General features: G+C 47.6%; 1 protein-coding gene and 1 non-coding gene across 2 annotated transcripts in view; both read right to left on the bottom strand.

Moving 5' to 3' along the window:
* MELTF (melanotransferrin) overlaps positions 1 to 11,619 on the bottom strand; it is a 23,328-nt gene extending 11,709 nt beyond the window's left edge. The window contains exons 1-6 of the mRNA XM_012806894.2: positions 11,456 to 11,619; positions 8,804 to 8,958; positions 7,666 to 7,765; positions 5,363 to 5,545; positions 3,391 to 3,547; positions 2,190 to 2,257 (exon numbers count right to left, since the gene is read on the bottom strand). Of these exons, the coding sequence (XP_012662348.2) occupies positions 2,190 to 2,257; positions 3,391 to 3,547; positions 5,363 to 5,545; positions 7,666 to 7,765; positions 8,804 to 8,958; positions 11,456 to 11,504 (712 nt within the window). The 5' untranslated portion in view covers positions 11,505 to 11,619. The remainder of the gene's footprint in view (positions 1 to 2,189; positions 2,258 to 3,390; positions 3,548 to 5,362; positions 5,546 to 7,665; positions 7,766 to 8,803; positions 8,959 to 11,455) is intronic.
* Positions 11,620 to 18,653: 7,034 nt separating this feature from the next.
* On the bottom strand, positions 18,654 to 18,760 carry LOC111726300. The gene has a single exon (XR_002774109.1). It is a non-coding gene; the product is annotated as a U6 spliceosomal RNA (small nuclear RNA).
* Positions 18,761 to 20,654: the final 1,894 nt, after the last annotated feature.

The following is a 20,654-nucleotide window of genomic DNA, read 5'->3' on the forward strand; positions in this document are numbered from 1 at the left end:
GGGCATCTATAGCCCCAGCTACCCGGGAGGCTGAGGCAAGAGGATCACTTGAGCCTAGAGTTTGAGGTTGCTGTGAGGTATGATGCCATGGCACTCTACCAAGGGCAACAAAGTAAGACTTTTGCCTCCAAAAAATAATAAATAAGTAGATAATTGAATAAACAAACAAACAAATAAATAATAGAGACAAAAAATTACTTCTTTAGATTAATGTCAAAGTTTGTAAGCCAATGCATCTCTATTCTTTGCCTGCCTTCCAAAGTTCTCCTTCTTGACTCATCTTGGGTCCTGTCCGGGTGCCCATTTTTATAGGACTGTCCTGCCCTAGAGACCATCCTCCATGCTTCATCCTTTTTTAGATCACTTGTTTTTCCTCTTTCTCAAACCTGACTTATGTTTGCCTTCATAAAGGTCCGACTTTGCGATGTGCTTTCTGATCTAAAAGGCAGAAAGATTAACAACAATAGAAAGACAATCATTTGTTAAAAATTATAATGATCAGACATTCAGGAATAAGCAAAACTGGAGAAAGGAAAGTCTGAGTGGTGGTGTTGGCAGGGAGGGAGGGGTGAGGGGTTTGTCCTAGCCAATATCTAGATTTCGGTGGTGGTTATACAACTGTGTGTTTTTGACAAAACTCATAGAACTATATTTCAAAAAGAGTAAATTTTTCTGCCTGTAAATTTTTATCTCAATTTAAAAAAAGAAACAATCTTTAGGCAAATCCAAATGGAGTGATATTTTATAAAATAAATGCCAATGTCATAAAAAAACAAAGACTGGGCCAGGCGCAGTGGCTCACACCTATATATAATCCTAGCTCTCTGGGATGCCAAAGCAGGTAAATTGCTTGAGCTAAGGATTTCAAGACCAGCCAGAGCCAGAGCAAGACCCCGTCTCTAAAAATATCTGGGCATTGTGGCAGGCATCTTGTAGTCCCAGCTACTCGGGAAGCTGAGGCAAGAGGATCGCTTGAGCCCAAGAGTTTGAGGTTGCTGTGAGCTGTGACGCCACAGCACTTTACTGAGGATGACAAAGTGAGATCCTGTCTCAAAAATAAACAGATAAATAAATATAAAAAACAAAGACTGAGAAACTGTTGTAAGAACAAGGAAACCTAAGAGATAGAACAACTAAATACCATGAGTGATCACAGATTAGGTCCTGGTTCTGAAAAACATTGATACAAAGGAGAGAATTGGGACAGTCTGTGAATCTGCAATATTACCCATAAATTAGGGGCTAGCATTTAATCAATGATACATTTCCTGAATGTGATTACTGTGGCTAGGTATACATGCTCTTGTTCCTAGGAGATACTTACCAAAGTATGACACAGGCAGGTGTACTCTCAAATGTGTCAGAACACAAGCACACATGCCCACACACTTACAGAAAGAATAAGAAATCAAATGAGACCCAATGCTAAAAGTTGGCATCTCAGTAAAAGATAGTTGAGAGTTCTTCAAATTATTCTTTCAACTTTCCTAAAGCTGGATTATTTCAAAATGTACATGACAATGACATAATGGATCAATATGTAACACTAACAATCTTAAATAAGAACTTCCCAGGGCTGAGAAAAATGCCAAGAAGGGGCAGTAGATTAGATCCAGTGCCAAGATTTGCAAACTTTTAAAAACAGACTCCCAGGGCGGGACCTGATGGCTCACCTCTGTAATCCTAGCACTCTGGGATCCCCAGGCAGGTGGATTGCCTGCGCTCAGGAATTTGAGACCAGCCTGAGCAAAAGCAAGACCCTGTCTCTACCAAAAATAGGAAAAAAACTAGTCAGGCATCATGGCACATGCTTGTAGTCCCAGCTACTCAGGAGGCTGAGACAGGAGGATCACTTGAACCCGAGAGTTTGAGGTTGCTGTGAGCTGTGAGGCCATGGCACTATACCCAGTGTGACTGAGTGAGACTCCGTTTCAAAATAAAAAACATAATAAAATAAAATAAAAGCAGACCCCCAACTTCAAGAGGGAGCAGAACCCAATGCCATATGTAAATCAGAGCAGGGCAGGGCTTGCTCACTGCCTCCCTTGCTACGCCTTATAGAGCAGTGGGAGCTCCATGGGCAAGACCCAGTGGCTCAGAGCAGCACTGAACTAGGACACCCACTCCCGGTCCTCCTCCAGGCAGCCCCAGCCTGAGACCCTGCCTCTGTGGGCCAGCCCCTCACTCACCGTCAGTGTTCTCCAGCACCGTACTGTGCTTCACAAAGGCCACATCCCCTGCCCCTTCTGCTAGGCACCTGTGGAGGAAAACCTGTGAGCCCTTGGCCCTGCCCATATTCTACCTCTGTTGGGCTGGCTGGGGGCTGGGCTGCAGGCGTGGCCCCAGTGGGCATGGGCTTCACAGTTATGCAGAACTAGGTTCCAGCTCCCCAGCTCCTGCCTGTGTGGCTCTGCCACATTGTGGCCCCTTCTTAGCCCCTATCACCCAGAGAAGACATGAGAAACAGCTCCTATGGGGCTGCTCTGAGGATGAGAGACCCTTTCTAATCCAGGACAGATCCTGTGCAGCCTGGCTGGGCCTGTACAGGGAGGGTGCGCCTCTGGCAGCTGCTCTCATCAGCAGCCTCCACACTCTTCTGTGCGGAGGCAGGGGACTGGACCAGAAGGCTTTTCATGACATACAAAAAAATTACTGAGTGGGGTTGGGCGCGGTGGCTCACGCCTGTAATCCCAGCACTCTGGGAGGCTGAGGTGAGTGGATTACCTGAGCTCAGGAGTTCAAGACCAGCCTGAGCAAGAGTGAGACCCTGTCTCTAAAAAAATAGCTGGTCTTTGTGGTGGGCGCCTGTAGTCCTAGCTACTTGGGAGGCTGAGGTAGGAGAATTGCTGAAGCCCAAGAGTTTGAGGTTGCTGTGAGCTGTCATGCCACGGCATTCTACTGAGGGCGACATAATGAGACTCTGTCTAAAAAAAAAAAAAGAATTCCTGAGTGGAAGAGACCATGCCTTCTATGTATTCTCTGTCATTGCCCAGAGCAGGAGGCAGGTCAGGGCCTGCTGGGCAAAGGGGCTGGCCCCAAGTGTCAGGCCACACTCTCCCGCCCAACTCACCTCCCCTTACCCTCCCTGCTGGTCTGGGACACCAGAAAGCAACATGGGAGTGGCCAAAGGCTGTTTTTTCCACTTTCTTCTCTCTGAGCCATCACCTCTCTAAATATACCAAACATGTTGATTTTATGAGCAAATCCGGCCTGGCATATTCCAGTTGGATGCTCTGGGCCCAGAACTGTATAAAGGGTGCTTTGAGGTGCAGCCCACATTGCCTCTTGCCTTTCAAGCTGTCTCTGGGCAAAGGTGTTTTCCCAGGTCCTGAGGCCTCACGGGCCTAGGGGGGCTCAGCTCCTCCCGCAGCCCCTCCCCCAGCCGCTTACCTGAAGGCCCCGCTGTAGTCGTAGTATCTCTCCAGGGGGCTCTTGTCACACACCCCTTCCCCAGAGGTGTCGCCCCTACAGAGGCGACACAAGGACTCTGAGTAACTGGTCTCTCCTGCCCCCGGGACGCAGCTGCCCCCAAAATAGTCGCTGACAGCTGTGGGAAAGAGTCAGAGAGGTCACTCAGCAGGACTTTGTGCGGACAAAGGTCAGGAGGACGCCCCCACCCCTACCCCAGGCTCCTCAAGGCCCTCATCTGGACTCTTCCGAGAATCCCTTCACCTTCTAGCTTCAGTTTGAGAAAAACTGGGGAAGTGGATCAGATCAGTGATTCTCAAACTTGCCCCACAAAAGTAGCAGGGGCATCTCTTGTCATTTAAAAATAAGGGAAGGAGGAAGAAGGTGGGAGGACAAAGGGTCTGGTACACGGTTTGTGGGTGGGACACAATTATAAGAGAGTCCTTATCTAACAAAAGCAATCAGTGTAATCTGGTTCTGTGTATCCTCAGTGAATCCCCAACAATAAAAAAAATAAATAAATAAAAATAAAAATAAATTTGAAAATTCCCAACAATAAAAAATAAATAAATAAATAAAAATAAAAATAAATAAAAATGGCTCCAAGGTGGCCTCCTGCAATCCTAGCACTAGGGGAGCAAGGCAGGAGAATTTGTTGAGCCCAGGAGTTCCGGGCTGCATGAGCTGTGACAAGGTGGCTATACTCTAGCACAGGCAACACAGAGAGACCTTGTCTCAAAAAAAAAAAAAAAAAAAATAGTAAAAGTAAATAAAAATGGCTCAGGGGAACAAAATCTTTACTCACAGATGACCACATAGGATAACTAAATAGCAACTAGATACTGTTCTCGTTGTGCATTTCATGGCCAAAGCAATGATGTGTGGTTAATGAAAGGGGGGGAAATAAAGGATTACGGAATGAGGATTGTTAACTGGGTTAGCACGAGGAGGGAGGAAACCCAGCAGAAGCAGGTCTTGTTGGTGAGGAGGTTGACTTTTTTTTTTTTTTTGAGACAGAGCCTCAAGCTGTCCCCCTGGGCAGAGTGCCGTGGCATTACAGCTCACAGCAACCTCCAACTCCTGGGCTTAAGCGATTCTCCTGCCTCCGCCTCCCAAGTAGCTGGGACCACAGGTGCCCACCACAACGCCCGGCTATTTTTTGGTTGCAGCCATCATTGGTGTTTGGCGGGTCCGGGCTGGGGATTCGAACCCGCCACCTTAGGTGTATGTGGCTGGCGCCTTAGCCAGTTGAGCTATAGGCACCGAGCCGAGGAGGTTGACATTTGCTGACACACCTGGCTGTTGGGGCTCCTGATAGCTCAAGGCCAGAATCCACCCTCTTCACAAATATTTGTCCTGTGCCATGGGAGGACACCCTACTGTCCCCACCAGAGCCAGTTGGCCATGCTCCCCACTCAGCCAGACTGAGCTCTTCCAGGAGAGCCAGAGAAGTTGATGTTCGATAAATTTGCCAAGTGACTGATAATGCACCCACCCCTGGCCACCTGTAGGCTTCCAGGTTCTCGGGGTTTGCTGTGCTGGTTTACTGGCTGAGTCAGTTAGTTAGCCACTTGGGAGCTTTTTGGGTACAAGTTAGTGGTTTGTCTGCGTCCTAAAGAAATAGCGTTTCTGATGCTGTACAGCTGAGGGCTTATTCTATAGCAGGTAGGAGTTGCTCCTTGGCAATTCACAGACTTACCACTGTGGGCTGAGCCCTGTGCCCAGCTGTGTCATATGGGGCACTGGGACAGGTGAGTGAGAGTCATGCCCCATTGGGGCCAACTAAGTGGTGGCAGCACAGGGCTGAGGAGAGGGAGTGATGGTCACATGGCAGGGAAGGCCCTTGGGGGAGGAAGGACTTTGCTGTACCTTAAGAAATGTGATAGTGAGGCCAGTGAAGCTGAGGAAAGGATTGGGGCAGCCTGGAGACCTCCCTGCCTGCTGAAGTCCTCACCTTTGAGCACATCACAGCCCATCACTGAGAGGCGGCCACTCTCCACCAAGTAGCCCACAGGCACGTTCCAGCCCACTGTCCGGTTGATGCCTGTGTGGCAGGACTTCACACCTTTCAGGGTGTTGATGGTCACATGGGAGCTCCTCTTGACCACAGCCACCGCATAATAGGAGGTGCCAACTTCTAGAAGGGGAAAGGAGAGCAGCGAGGGCAGCAAAGGGACACCTCTCCAGGGAAGCTGCAGTGCCCCCGGGGACAGGGTCCTGTGCACCTGGAGGTGTGCATCATCCTCAGTGAGAGAGCAAGTGGCAGAACCACACTTCTCATCACAAGACCTCACCCTCCACCAGGGAGATACTATCCTGGGATGTTGATTGATTTGTTGATTTCTCCCCTTGCCTTCTCAAGCCAGCCGGTGCTTAGCTGGGTCCACATTTGCTCACATCAGGAGAGGTCCATAGCAGTAGCCTGCTAGCCTTTACTTTCCAAAAGCCCAGGCTCTTAGGAGACTTGGAGGAGTTGAGGGGATGGTACTATGGTTCTGGGATGAGCATGGCTGAGAGGAGCAAGGGAGCAGGGCAGGGGCTGCTCTCGAACCAGGAGAGGCGATTCCCAGTGCTGAGGGTGTAGGGAGGCAGAGGCACAGAGAGAACTGGCAGTGGGATGCCAAGTCACCCAAGACCCTGAATGGCTGCGGGATGCAGGTGGTGGGCAGGCAAGGCTCTGCAGCCTTCCAAAAGATCCCCCTAGATCTGGGGAGTCCCAGAAGGGGCCATTCAGGCAAGCCAAGGTGACTCATCCATGGCGTCTCACAACCAAGGGTCTCCTGTTGTGCACACAGGCACACACAGACTGCCCTATGGTGGTGGTATGTCCAGGATCAGAATGAAGCCGAGTTCTAGAGAATAAAGCCAGGGTTATTTCTTGCACACTGGAGCCACCTTGACTAAACACCTCTAATTCGAACCCCTAAGATCTTTCCTCCTCTGAGTGTTTGTTAGGACTCGGCTTACCCATGGCCTTCCCCGAGCACCCTCCTGCCTGCTCCTGCTCAGTAGGCTTCCCCACACCCCTCATCCTCCCTCTCTCAGACTTTCCCATTCCTCACCCGCCATGTGTCACTGCATTCCTTGTGTTTGTTTGATCTATGGCTCCTGCTCTCTGAGGGCAGGAACAGTCTCTTTTGCCTACTACCTGAGTGGCAGATAGTAGGTAATTAATGCAGGTGCTAAATTAAGTAAGGAAGAGCTGTGTGGGGGACATATGGGACAGCGTTGTTTCTGGCCCATAAGTGCAAGGGCCAACTGGTTTGCAGGGTGGGACTGCGTCCTGTCCATCTGACAACCATGAATTCAACAAGTGCCCAGCCAGTGCCTTCTCCCAGCGAGACCCTGTGTGGAGGGCCAGAGGGTGTCCAAGGAGGAGGACTAGGCCTCCTCCTCCTTAGGGACAGATGGGAAGTGCCTTAGCAGAGATACATGGGAGTAGGTTGGGGCTTTGGGACTGCAGGACAAGAGACCCTTTGGAAGCAGGTGACAGTTTTGCTGGACTGTGACAGAAGTTGGGCACTGGACAAGTAGGGAAGGTGGGCCATACAAAGCATAGGCTGAGCTAGAGGCTAGAGGTTAGAGGCATACCCAGTGTGAGGCTCAGGGACGGGGCAGAGGAACTCACATTTCCCTGCATGTACTGTGGTAGCTGAGCACACATTCTGGCTCATTTTTATCTGGGCAACAGGGCTGGTATTGTTATTCCCATTTTGTAGTCCAGGGAGTTAAAGGGTGCCCAAGGTCACAGCGGGTCACAGGAAGGGATAGAGCTGGGATTCATCCCTGAGTCTGTGGGCTCTTGCAGCTCCTGGTCACCACCTCTGCCCCCTGCTCTGTCCTCATTCCATGCTGCTTCTGATAGAGAGTCACAAAACTTTGCTGATAGCTGAGCATACTGACACCTCGTCTACCCCAGGAAATGGCACACATGGCTCCATGCCCAACATGATACCAAGCCGGGGCAGCCCCTCAGTAACAGCTTGGTGGGCAGAATTAGAGGGCTGAGTTCTCCACCAGGAAGAACAGACCTGTCTGAGCTCTCTGTGTCCCTGGTGTTCCTGTCCTCAAGGAGTTTGAGGGAAAATTCAGGGGTTCTCAGAGGGTTTATCTGGCCGGGACTCTAGGACTGCACTGTGGACAGGGCTAATGACCAGCTTAAAGGCTGCACAGCTGGACCAGGCCCAGAAAGGACAGTCTGTTGAGCTGACTTCTAAGTGCAGGCCCTTTCTCCCTCCTCCCACTCTGACCTCTCACCTTGGTCATATACTTCGCCCACCACAGGCTTCAGGCCATGCTCCTTTCCTCCTTCGTAAATGGCTCCTCCATCCAGAGTGATAGCGTCAGCCTCCTGGGCCTGGTAGGAACATGTGGGCCAGCTCCGCCCGGCCCCGCCCCACCCAGTCAGCAAGGAACTCAGGGACACCTCAAAAAGGCCTGGCGGTGTCCACTGTCCTCTTGTCTGGCCCAGGAACCCTGTCCTGGCTTATACAGCAGGCCCCTCTCAACCAGAGCCCAGGGCTCTTCCCATTTACCAGGCCAAGGAATCATCTTGTTTTACTAATTATGTCATTTTAAAAAATACTAATTATTAATTTTATAGGACTCATGATAGATATAAAAATTTAAAAAAATCAGATAATATAAAATGGTAAGAAGTGAAAAGTGAGTCTCCTTTTCCGTTTCTCAGCCCTCTACCTTTACTACTAAACTGGGGTTTTCTTGTTTGTTTTTCTCTAAGATAGTCTGTGTAGACGGAATCTCATAAATGCTCTCCTTAATATTTTTTCATTTTTATTTTCAAACACAAACAGCAGTGTACTATTACTGTGTCTTGGGACCCAGGGACAGAATTATAGTTCAGCTGGATTAGGCTTTGGGGTCATATGAGGGGCAGAGCAGAAATGAAAGCCTGTGTATCTTTGTGCCTGCGTCTGCGGCACCCTCCCTGTCTCGACTTGCTTCTGTAGACAGTCAGTGCCAGTGTAGAGGGTCTCCTGCCACTCAACCTGCTTTCCCACCCTCTACTGCCCCACCCAAGACCACTGACCTCTGCCTCTCCTTCCCCAGAAACCTTACAAGTCCCATTTTGGAAAGCCTCATGGCAGAGAGATTAAGTAACCCTGGGCCACTGAAGGATGCCAACAGTGGAAGGAAAATCCTATTTCTCAGACGCCTTTCCTCACTGGCGCCCATCTGAGCAGTGGCACTCCCCCTACCTGACCTGGGCCCTGTTGGAAATAAACTGGCCCTTGTTGCCAGAAAACTCAGGAGATCCTATCACCCAGCCTTGGCAGAGGGAGGTGGGCCTCCTTCCCAGTGAATGAGGCTATTGTGTGTGCCCTCCTGAGTCAGAGCCCTCCTGTCTGGGCAGGGTGGAAGGGAGAGGACTCACCGTGATGAGCTGGATGCAGTGGTCAGCTGAGGAGCCTTGGACGCAGAGGAGGGAAGGCTGGATGCCTGCTTCCTGGAAGGCCTTGCTCATGTCACTGCATTTTTGTTGCTCTGGTTCTGAGATAGTGCACCACCGCACCTCCATGCCGCCAAGCACTGGGGATAGGGGACAGTAAAGTCCAGCTCCCTGCCAAGCCCAGACCTCGGCCCCACCAAGGAGGGTGTCTCCAGCAGTTCTGTGCAACCATCAGCCTGGATAGCCAGTCCTCTGCAACAGCCCTGTCTTCCCATGGAGAGGCACTGAACTACAGGGACAAGGAAGGGGCTTGTCTCATTGGCAAAGTCAAACACGGGGCTCATATTCCTGTGCTCAGGGCCTCTCTGACCAGGGATTCAGCTATTAGCAAATGGAGTATGGCTCAGAACCTGGCCTGTTACTGGGGAGTGGGGAGACCTGCAGGGGGAGACCTCAGCTACCCCCACCACTCCCCACATCCCTCAAGTGGCAGCCTGGTGTGGGGAAGGGGAAGTGGCTGGGGAATCCTGGCAAGCTCTGTGACTTGGCAAGTTCATGCCCCTCTCCAGGCCTCCAAAAAGAGGGTATTGGCCTGCGTTTCCTAACTCAGCAGTATCCCTGGGTCCTCCTGAATGGGGACATGAGGCTGAGATGAGGTGGCTACGAGTGGGGTGCCTTCAAGGAACCTTGAACCCTCTTGGAGAGTGTGTGATTATGCCAGCTGCAAACCCGCCCTCCATGGGCACAGGGCCGGGCTCCTGCCAAGAAAAGAAGGCACACACGAGGGGAGGCTGAGGAGTCAGCAAGTTGGGTTCAAGTTCCTGCCTCTCTAGCTAGTGACTTCAGGCAACTTATTTGACCTTTCTGAGTCTATGTCCCAAGAAAGCAGATGAAAAAACCCACCTCTGTGACTATGTCTTCTCCAAGAAAGTCTCAATCTCAGCTCTGGGTTGGGGGCAGAGGGCATGGAACCTTCATTGTGTTCTGTATCTTAGCCCAAGTGATAATGGCTCATTTTATGTCCACTATGTCTACATTCCATAGTATTATCTTTACTTCATAAAGTCAAACTCTCATTATTCTAATTTGCTGTTATAGTTAATAATTCTTCATTAAATTTTTCCAGATCTAGCTGAGTGCAGTGGCTCCTGACTGTGATCCCAGCACTCTGAGAGGCTGAGGCAGGTAGATTGCTTGAGCTTAGGAGTTGGAGAGCAGTCTGAACAAGAGAGAGAGATCCTATCCCTACTAAAAATAGAAACAAAACAAAACAAAACAAAACTAGCCAGGTGTTATGTGGGAGCCTGTAGTCCCAGCTACTCAGAAGGCTGAGGCAGGAGGATTACTGGAACCCAAGAGTTTGAGGTTGCTGTGAGCTGTGGTGCCATGGCACTCTACCTAGGGTGTCAGAGTGAGACATTGTCACAGATATGGGGGAAAATTTATTTCATAAAATGAAATTTATTTTCATTTATTTATTTCATATTTTTAAAAATCAGAACATTATTTTTTTCTTATGTTCTGTAAAGAAATATAAAGAAAAAAAAAGGTTCTCATTTAAAAAAAAAGAAAAAAGGAAAGAAAACCTCCACCTCTGTGTTGTATGCAAGCCTATGTAGAAAGCCCCAAGACGCAGATCCTCAATAGACTTTTGCTTGGGCCCCATGACCTGACCAGGTCAGAGTCCCAGACAGCTCCCAGACTGGGGACCCAGAGGAAGGGGCGCCAGAGTTCCCTGAGGTTGATGGCTTTGCAGATCTGAGCTCCTCTGCCAGGCACCCGCCCCAGTCTGAGCTGCCACAGAGGCCCGCGCTCCGGGAAACGCTCCCCACCCAGGCATTCCCTCTCTGCAACTAGGTCTTTACAATTTTGGCGGCCTGCGCTCAGCATCCCCACCCCAGGATGCTGCTTCCTCCACAGCCCCTCTCCCACTCCCAACGCTCCAAGGCTCCCTGCCTTTCAGAGCAGTGGTGCTGGGGTGGGGTTTCATTTTTTGTACTAATAAAAAATGCACCTCCTGCAGCCAGAGCTGTAACACGAACTCCATCTCCTCCAGCAACAGCGGCTCCCCGAGGTCCTGCTCCATGCCCCACTGTCTCAGGTCCTGACTCCCTTGGGTGCCCGAAGCTAGGGTCCCAGCATCAGTCCCCACCTCCATCCTTGCCAGCGGTAGGAGCCCTGGAACAGTCTTCCAGGAGGTCTCTTGCGCCTCCCCTCCAAACCCTCTGAGTCTTCACCCCTGTCCTTTCTCGTGGGGGCTCGGGAGAAACAGAGCTGCGCTGCCCACTCCTCAAACCCTCCCGGGGTTTCCACTCTTGTCAAGAGCCACCTTATCTCGACACTCCAAGGCTCTCCCCACCGCGCCTCAGCCACGCCTTTCCTTGGGCCAGCTCAAGACCACCTTCTCCAAGAAGCCCTCCAGACATTCCAGTCTGCCAAAGGCAGCACTAGTTCCCGCCACTGTCCTGGCTGGACGCCGCGCCTCGCGCCTCGCGCCTCGCGCCTTCCCTGTCCACCCTGCCCCGGAGACGCAGGCTCAGGACACGCTCTCCAGCCCCGGGACCCTGCTCAGTAGGGCCGGAAAGCTGTAGGACCCCCACCGGTCTATGCTCTCTCGGCGGCGTGACGGGGCCTCACCAGTGCGCAGAGCTAGGAGGAACCACAGAGCCACGCTCGGGCCCGGCATGGCGGTCTGGGTCTGGATGGGTTGGGTTGGCTCTGGATCCGGGTCCGAGTGGGTCAGCCTCAGCCGGCTCTTTCTCCCTTTTTCCTTCCTCACACTGGCCCGCAGCTACTTAAGTGCGGCCCGGGCGTGCCTTGGCAGAGTCCACACCCCTAGGGCACAGGGGCCCCTGGGCCCCCCCCCCAGCCCCCACCTCGCGACTGGACACCCGGGCCGACCAGATTGGCCTTGGCTTTTGCTTTGGCGCCTCCTGCTGGAGCCTCAGCTGGCGTGAGGGCCGGGTCTAGCCCTGCGGACCTGTTCTGGGACTCTTTCCCCTCGACCGTATTCCAGATCATCCTTTCCTCCTCTAGTCCTAGAAAGATCCCAAATATCACGCCCGACTAGAGAAAGAAAAGCTCAGATTTGGAAAGAAGTCAGAATCCTAGAGTCTGACCTGGAGGGAAGCTTGAAGGCCATTTTATACGTCACCCACTGGCACTGGCCTCTCTTCCAACACATTGCACAAAGGAAGGATACAGAAATGAACTCAGGTGGATCCCGTCCTGGCTGAGGGAAAGCTGGGAGTGGGAATCACAGTCTAGGGACTGCCTCTCCTTGGACCCAGAGATGGGGGTGGGATGGGGGGTGAGTGGGCGTGACTGGCTAAGGATACACCTCTAGTCAGGGGCAGAGCTAGAACTAGAACCCAGGCTCTTGGCAGAGGTAGCTCACTCCGTTACGCTTTGGAAGATGGGAAGAGGACCAAAGAGGAACTGGAGGAAGGAGAAAAGGACAAAGAAGGAGAAGAGGAAGAGAGTAAAAATGTGAGGAAGGAAAAGGCGTGTGTTCACTATTTTTCTAGGCCAGTGGTTCTTAAAGTGTGGCCTGACCTAAGAAGATGAAATAAATAGAGGTGTCCTTCGCAACCCACACCCTCTGACCAGGAAGACAAAAAGGCTCATTTTGGCACATGCCAGAAAGAAGGCTCCTGGCAGCATTTATTTCTATTCACTAAGTTATTCCTTTGGCAAAACTCCAAGTGACACTGATAAGGAGTCAGAACAGCCACAAACCTAAGAAGTTGGGTGAGCTCTTTCACGCTGAGGTCCTTTCCTTCTTTCCTGGGAGTCATTCCTCAGCTGTGACTCATCAGTGAATTTGCTGTCTCTGCGAACCAGGGCCTTCTATCTACACGAGGCCCATTTGCTCAGCCTCAGCAGGAACGTGGCTTTGTATTGATATCCGTGTGCAAGGGGGAATTCCGACTCAGCTTGACCCTGGATTCTGTCATTTCTGGGGTGCAGACATACCAGGTTGTATCAGAGAACTGGGGAGGATGTAATGGGGGGATAATAAGCCAGTAATTTAACACACAGACAGCTTTCTGGAGGAGAAGTTCTGAGGCTAGTTTGGTCTCTGTTGTGGACGCTCACTGAGGTTAGAGGGAGAGCATATATGTACGTACAAACTAAGGAACTGGATTCACTGCCCCTTTGGCAAGATGGGGGCTCCAACAGTTCTGCTTTGGGAACCTCCTAACACTACCCATAACATGAAATACAAAGAGCTCTTCTCTGCCACTCTGCCAGAGACACAGCTCTAGCTCTTCAAGAATTCAGGGTGCCGACCAGCATGAAGCTTGGTCATCAGGGAACTGAGGAACAGTAGTAGATTCTGTGAGATGGAAGATGGAACAACTAAAGACAGTCTCTGGGGACTCGGAAGAAGGGGGGGGGCTTTGGTGGGATGCTGAGAACTTCAATCAGCAGGTGGGTGCTAAGGAACCGGCAAAATGTGGATGAACAACTCTTATACCCAGAACCCTAGGAAAGAATTCATCTATTCTTTTCATTTCTACAAACTACAATTTACATTTTCCTATTTCTACGGGCCATAATGCCTTTGATTAGCTAAGAACAAGCCAGACAATTTTCATCCTGAGGGGCATTCAGAAGGGCTGGTATGCCCTGAGAAAATTAGGAATGGTGAACGTTTGCAGAAGTAATGTGATATCAAACTTTCGCTGACTGGGTAAGAAATCCGAATTTGTATATTGAGAACAAGGGTAGATGTAGTGAGCAAGTTTTGTGAATAAAACCCCCCCCCCATTTAAACATATTTTTCCTATGAAGCTGGACTCAAGAGAAGGCTTGTTCACTTGGGCTATGTTAGGCAGATTCTGTGCTGCTATTCTCTATATTAATTGCAGGGCCTTGAACAGGGGGAATGATTTGTAAGTGTGAAGTATTGAGTTTTAGGAGATTATTAACTATCATTACCGGTGTCTGGTGCTGTTGAGGGGGAAGAAATGAGAAGAGCCACAGTATTTGGGGACAAGTCTGAGCAGTTCCCATGGCATGGCCAGGGCTGAGGCTTGGCCAGAAACGTGAACTCCATAAGGGGAGGGGTGGTGTCTTGTCTACCACCATTCTCAATGTCTAGCATCAGGTCTGGGATATAGTAGGTGTTCAATACATAATTGTGGTATTATTTATTATTATGAAGAGGAACAGAGTTATCTCTTTCAATATATTTGGCTGAGAAAGGGGTTGATTTCAGAAGCTTCAGAGTTGAGGGTAAGGCGGGAAAATCCATCAGAAGACAGGTGGGTCGTAGGAGAAGAAGATCGAAGATCCAGTAAAAGGGGGTAACTGGAGAAGATGTGAGGAAGATGATGAAGAAGACAAGCAGAGAGGGCAATCTTGAAAAGAAAACGGATAATGCTTCTTCCTTGGAGATAGGAAAGGCTGCAATTGAGCCCAGCCTGCAATTAAATCTAAGTCCCTCTACCCTGAGCTCAGTTTAATATTTTAATTGTCAAACCACAAAAATTTTCTTTTCCGGAAAACTTTACTTGCAGTCCAGACTTTAAAAGGTAGAAGAGGATTATAAAGAACTCTGAAGATATATCTTTAAATCCATCAATAAATTTCCATCAATTTCATCGAATATAAGATTTAATCAGAGCAGAAATCAGTATAAGAGGAGGTAAAGAGTGAACAAGTAAAATCACGAATACTATATTTGGCTCTGTCACTAAGACATTCAGAGAAATTATTTATACCCCAGCTATTTCCAACCAGAGTTTCAGCTGACTTATAATGAAAACATATATGCAGAAGGAAGATAAAATTGATGCAAAAAGAGAAAAATCACAAAGCATGTTCAGGAAGGGAGATTATTGTACCAGGAACCGGAAAAGAAAGGAGTATAATTAAACAAAAAATTTGGTGGCTTTAGAGATTTATAGTCAGAATTTTTTATCCATCCCCCACCCCCGACAATTTGCAAATGAAGTAACTGCCAAAACTCAACAGAAGGCTGTTTTTCAGCCCACTAAAAAGGAACAGCAGTGAAGACTTCACCATACTAAACAGAGGCCGGCAGGTTCTAGAGGAGCTGTGCACTCTAACCTGCCACTGGGGCCGAAGAATATGAGGAAAAGAATGCCACCTAACTGAGACACCTATAGGGGAAGCACACGCTCACTGTGCAGTGGATTCCCAATGAGTACTATAGGAATCCAGGCATCCAGGCTGTAATTGGGAAGGCTTCTGCAGAAGGACAGATTTAGAAGAAATTATAGATTTGATAAAGAAACTTGGGTGGGGAGGACACAGCACACTTGGGAGGTGGTAACAGTTTGCATGACAAATACAACACCTATGAGACAAGCTCTCAAGCTCTGCAGAGGGTGTATAGGTAAGAGGTAGGGCAGGGGAGGCTAGTGGTGGCGGCTGACTTATTGATTGACTACACACTGGGTTTCATGAGCTATATACTTTTACAAGTAAATTAGTTTGGATTTTGGATACATGAAAGTCATTGAGGAGAGGGGAGGCACAATCCAAGCTGCACTTTAGGGAAAGTCATCTGGTGGATGGCTGGTTCAGCAAGGGAGCAGATTAGAGGGTGGGAGATGATTAAGGGGCCACTGGGGTAATCTAGGCCTTTGAGGAAGAGTAAAGATCTGAAAAGAGTGATGACAGTGAGAATGAGAGTAAGAAAAATACAACGTTCAGAAAGAATTAATGGTATTCAGTGACCGGATTTTTAGGTTCGAGAAATGTCAAAAGCACTAAGGTTAAAGTTAGGTGACTGACAGGCATTATTAGCCACAGGCAGAAACAGTTAAAAGGTTAGTAAAGCTCTTTGCCTAGTAAAGTATATCAGATAAACGAGATCTAAGCCAAGCCCTGAACTTTCAGAGAAAGGAATCTATTTTCAAAGGATGTCTTTTCTAATCTTAAATACCACTAGGGAAGTAGATATTTTTGATCAAATGACACAAGATTTAGAAAACCTTTTTGTAGAGGCTCATAGTGTGGAACATATGGGACTTTCATACACTTCGCCTTGTCTTTAGCTATCCCATCTGTGAGGTAAATGAACCTAATTTTAGACATCCTAAAGAATAAAGATTATATCATTCCTAGTCCTTTTTTCCTAACAGAAAATTCATCATATTATTGATTGGTTTATTAGGAAGTTTCACAGGCTAATTGTTTTGTGTACTGACTTCTTTGTAGTTAAAATGGTTATTATATTATAAAAATTGTCCAAATGAAATTGGTCCTTAACGGTAGATAGGAAGAAAGAGGGACAGATATATGCTTAAGAGGAGTAGTTTATTACTACTTTGGGTAAATACCAGTATTTCCTAAGTTTTAGTCTGGAGGGACACCTAAGTTTTTTTTTTTTGCAGGTTTGGGCCAGGTCTGAGTTTGAATCCACCACCTCCAGCATATGGGGCTGGCGCCCTACTCCTTTGAGCCACAGGCGCCACCTCTAAGTTTTGTTTTTTTTTTAAACAGTAAAGTCATACTGTGATAAAAATGGAGAAAGACTGATAAGGTCACTGGTGCGGTTTATATGCAGGAAAGGGCAAGTATAATACCAACCAGTGGAGCCACCTCTAATGAAGAATTCCTTACGTGCACTGCACTAGAATTACATTTCTATAAATCACATCATATAATAATTAAGATGCACAGAAGACTAAGGGTAGTAGTACACATCTGCAGTCCCCAGCTACTCAGAAGGCTGGGGAGGATCACTTGAGCCTAGGAGTTCAAGGCTATCATAAGCTATGATTGCACCTGTGAATAGCCATGGCACCCCAACCTGGGCAACATAGCAAGACTGTCTCTAAAACTAAACTAAAATGCAGAGTGGTTACCACTTAAGAAAATAGTTGGCTCGGTGCCTGTGGCTCAAGTGGCTAAGGCGCCAGCCACATACACTTAAGGTGGCGGGTTCAAATCCAGCCTGGGCCTGCCAAACAACAATGATGGCTGCAACCAAAAAATAGCCGGGCATTGTGGTGGGCACCTGTGGTCCCAGCTACTAGGGAGGCTGAGACAAGAGACTTGCTTGAGCCCAGGAGTTGGAGGATGCTGTGAGCTATGATGTAACAGCACTCTACACAGGGTGACAGCTTGAGGCTCTGTCTCAAAAGAAAAAGAAAAAGAAAAAGAAAATAGTTAATAATTTTCAAAAACAAACTATAATCCTTTGTCTGGAATTCAACAAACAAGATTTTCTTAGATCAGGGTTTTGTCTCTATATACTGTTTTCTTTTTCTTTTTCTTTTTTTTTTTTTGGTTGCAGCTGTCATTGTTGTTTGGCGGGCCCAGGCTGGATTCGAACCCGCCACCTTAGGTGTATGTGGCCGGCGCCCTAGCCGCTTGAGCCATAGGCGCCGAGCCTATATACTGTTTTCTAAATTGTAAGAAGGCTATTAGATAAGCCTTTGTTTAACAAATAGGTTTTTAGTTTGTTGCTCAGACTATTTTCTTCTCATTTACTACTGTCCTAAATAGACTACATTTGTTTTGTTTAGGACACCAACAATGACAATCTGGCACCAGTTATTGCCATACTCAGCTATTGGAACATGAAAGTGTTATTCCTGAGGGTTTGAAATTCTAAATGTGCTCATTCGTGTAGTCCTCCTACTTTAGGCACAAACTCCTTCTCTAGATAAGCTCTTGGGATCTATTTTGCATTTAAAGTTTTAGGATGACATGCTCCTGAGCAACTGCCTAAATATGTGGATGCTTGTAGGACAGAGCATAGGGTTAAAAGCACTAGGGACAGAGTGATCTGGAAAAAAGTCAGTCATCACTGCTGGCCATGATTACTGAAAACAATACTCACTAGACACAGCACACTGTCCCAACCCTAAGTCATATATTAACAATGATAAGATTAAGACAAGACAAGTACAGTAAACAGGATATGTTAAGAGTTCAATCATGCTGGGTGGTGGTGGCCCTATATACCGCGGGTGGCGGGTTCAAACCCGGCCCTGGCCAGCTAAAACAGCAGTGGCAACTGCAACAAAAAATAGCCAGGTGCCTGTAGTCCCAGCTACTCAGGAGGCTGAGGCAAGAGAATTGCTTAAGCCCAAGAGTTGATCCTATGGCATGCTACTGAGGGGGACAGTGAGACTCTGTCTCAAAAATAAAAAGAGTTCAATCATACAGCTAAAGATAAACTACTTATTTTCTACCCTTTACTCTCTCTTTGAAGCTTTCCACTGTGCAGTATTTTCTCATGCCTGAGGCTGAGATTTCAATAAATGCCAGTGGGTCCCTCAGTTTGATGCAAATTGACTGAGTAGGTGTTATTAATTTGCATCATGTCACACTGACAGATGCTCACAGCATCAATGGAGGTGAGGTGGGGTGGGGCCAGGCCTGACATGGCTTTCAGCATCAGAAACCCATTTCAGCTTGCTGCTCCTTTTCCCTGCAGCTCTAGGGTGGGAAATATGCAGCTATAGGGGGAAAAATGAAATAATTGAAAAGTCCTTCAATCAGTCAATGGATAATTTAACTTTCATACGTCTACAAAATGGACTACAACTCAGCAATGAAAACATACTACTGATACTGGCAATAACATGGATGAATCTCTGATGATGCATTTTACTAAGAAGCCAGATCCCAAATGCTACATATGAGTCCATTTATATGACACTCTGGGAAAAATAAAACTGTAGGCACTAAGAATAGTGATTATCAGTAGGTTGGGGGTGGGAAGAGAAATTGACTACAAAGGGGCAGGCATCAGATAATGTTTTTGGATGATGAACTGTTTGTTCTGTGCTCTTTTTTTATTTTTAATATTAAACATTGTTTTAATCAAGTAACTTAGCTATTTGAAACAAAAAATATGGATGACACAAATTTGCGTGTCATCCTTGTGCAAGGACCATGCTAATCTTCTCTGTATCGTTCCAGTTTTAGTGTATGTGCTGTTGAAGTGAGCACTGTTCTGTATTCTTGATTGTGGGGATTGTTATATTATTCTATGCATGGGTCAAAACTCAGAACCATACATCAACGAGAGTTGAATTTTATTATAGACCATACACACACACACAGAGCAATGCTACAGGCTTCCCTTGGGGTAGGAGTGGTGACCGAGAGGAAGCTGAGTAAGTCCCCTGGGATGCTGGTCATACCCTACTTTTTGAGCTTCATGATGGTTATATAATGTTGGTTTGTAAAAACTTATTTATTTTTTAGAGATGGAGCCTTAAGCTGTCCCCCTGGGTAGAGTGCCGTGGCATCACAGCTCACAGCAACCTCCAACTCCTGGGCTCAAGCAAGTCTCCTGCCTCAGCCTCCCAAGTAGTTGGGACCACAGGCACTGGCCACAATGCCCGGCTATTTTTTTGGTTGCAGCCGTCATTGTTGTTTGGTGGACCTGGGCTGGATTCGAACTCACCACCTTAGGTGTATGTGGCTGGCGCCTTAGCCACTTGAGCCACAGGCGCTGAGCCAAAACTTATTGAGGTATATGAACACTTACGTATATTTATAGTTTGCATATGTATGGTATGCTTAAATATTAAAAAAAGCATAATGGGAGAGAATACCAGCCTTCACCATTCTCTGGTATCCTTCCACTAAGTCTTCCTCATCTGGTTATTACTACTATAGGTGACAGACTGGGGAAAATTATAGTGTGAAACTCTTCCTGGCCAGGTTTAGTATCTGGTCCCAAAGTCTCAAACAATAATATCAAGTTACCTGACCATCAATTCTGTACACACTGCCACACTGCTGGTTTAGAAGACTAGGAGTTTTTTGCCAGCTTTTAAGTAACCATATTTGGGTGTGGAATGGAGAAATTGATGGTAGTTCTAAGTCAATGAGTAAGTAGTAACTATTCTATTCTTAGTCTATGTTAATGAAAGAAAATCATTTTATCTGGGTGATTTAAGTATTTTCTTTCTTTTCCTTTTTTTTTTTTTTTTTTTTGTAGAGACAGAGTCTCACTTTATCACACTCAGCAGAGTGCCGTGGCCTCACACAGCTCAGAGCAACCTCCGACTCCTGGGCTTAGACGATTCTCTTAGTTCCCCCGAGTGGCTGGGACTAAAGGCGCCTGCCACAACGCCCAGCTCCTTTTTTTCCAGTTTGGCCAGGGCTGGGTTTGAACCTGCCACCCTTGATATATGGGGCTGGTGCCTTACCCACTGAGCCACAGGTGCCTTACCTATCATGCAGACTGGAGTGCAGTGGTGCAGTCAGGGCTTACTATAGCCTCCAATTCCCTGGCTGAAGTGATCCTCCTGTCTCAGCCTCCCAAAAGCTGGGACGGTAGGCACATACTACCACACCCAGCTATTTTCCCCTATTTTTTGTAGGGATGGGGTCTTGCTCTCACTCAGGTTGGTGTCAAACTCATGGCCTCAAGCAATCATCTTGCCTCTTGGCCTTCCAAAGGTTGGAATTTCAGGTGTGAGCCCCACCAAGTATTATTTTTCACACTTATTTCTAGATTCTTAGTAATTAATGTTCTGGAGAATAGCTAGGGACTGCTGGGTCTAGAACTGTCCAGAGATGAACATGGTTCATAAAACCTTGATGTTTTTCAGTTCCATGTCTGAGATTGAGCTAGAGTGGGCCACAATGCATAGCATCTGACAAAAAATAGAGGGTCCTTAGAAGAGATTTGCAAATATGATTAGAAATTGTAATGCAAATAATTTCTTCACTGAAGTCTGTCAAGGAAATTTCCTTATTGGTAATGAAAAACGGTGGACAATATTCTTCTTTTAGTCTTCTGCTACCAACCGTCAACATGCCCAAAGAGTAAGGGGAAGAACATGTACTATCAAGTATCAGATAAAATAATTGATTTTTTTTTTTTTTT

The sequence above is a fragment of the Otolemur garnettii genome, unplaced genomic scaffold (genome assembly GCF_000181295.1).
Source record: "Otolemur garnettii isolate 467f Iridium unplaced genomic scaffold, OtoGar3 scaffold00060, whole genome shotgun sequence".
Lineage (NCBI taxonomy): Eukaryota > Metazoa > Chordata > Mammalia > Primates > Galagidae > Otolemur > Otolemur garnettii.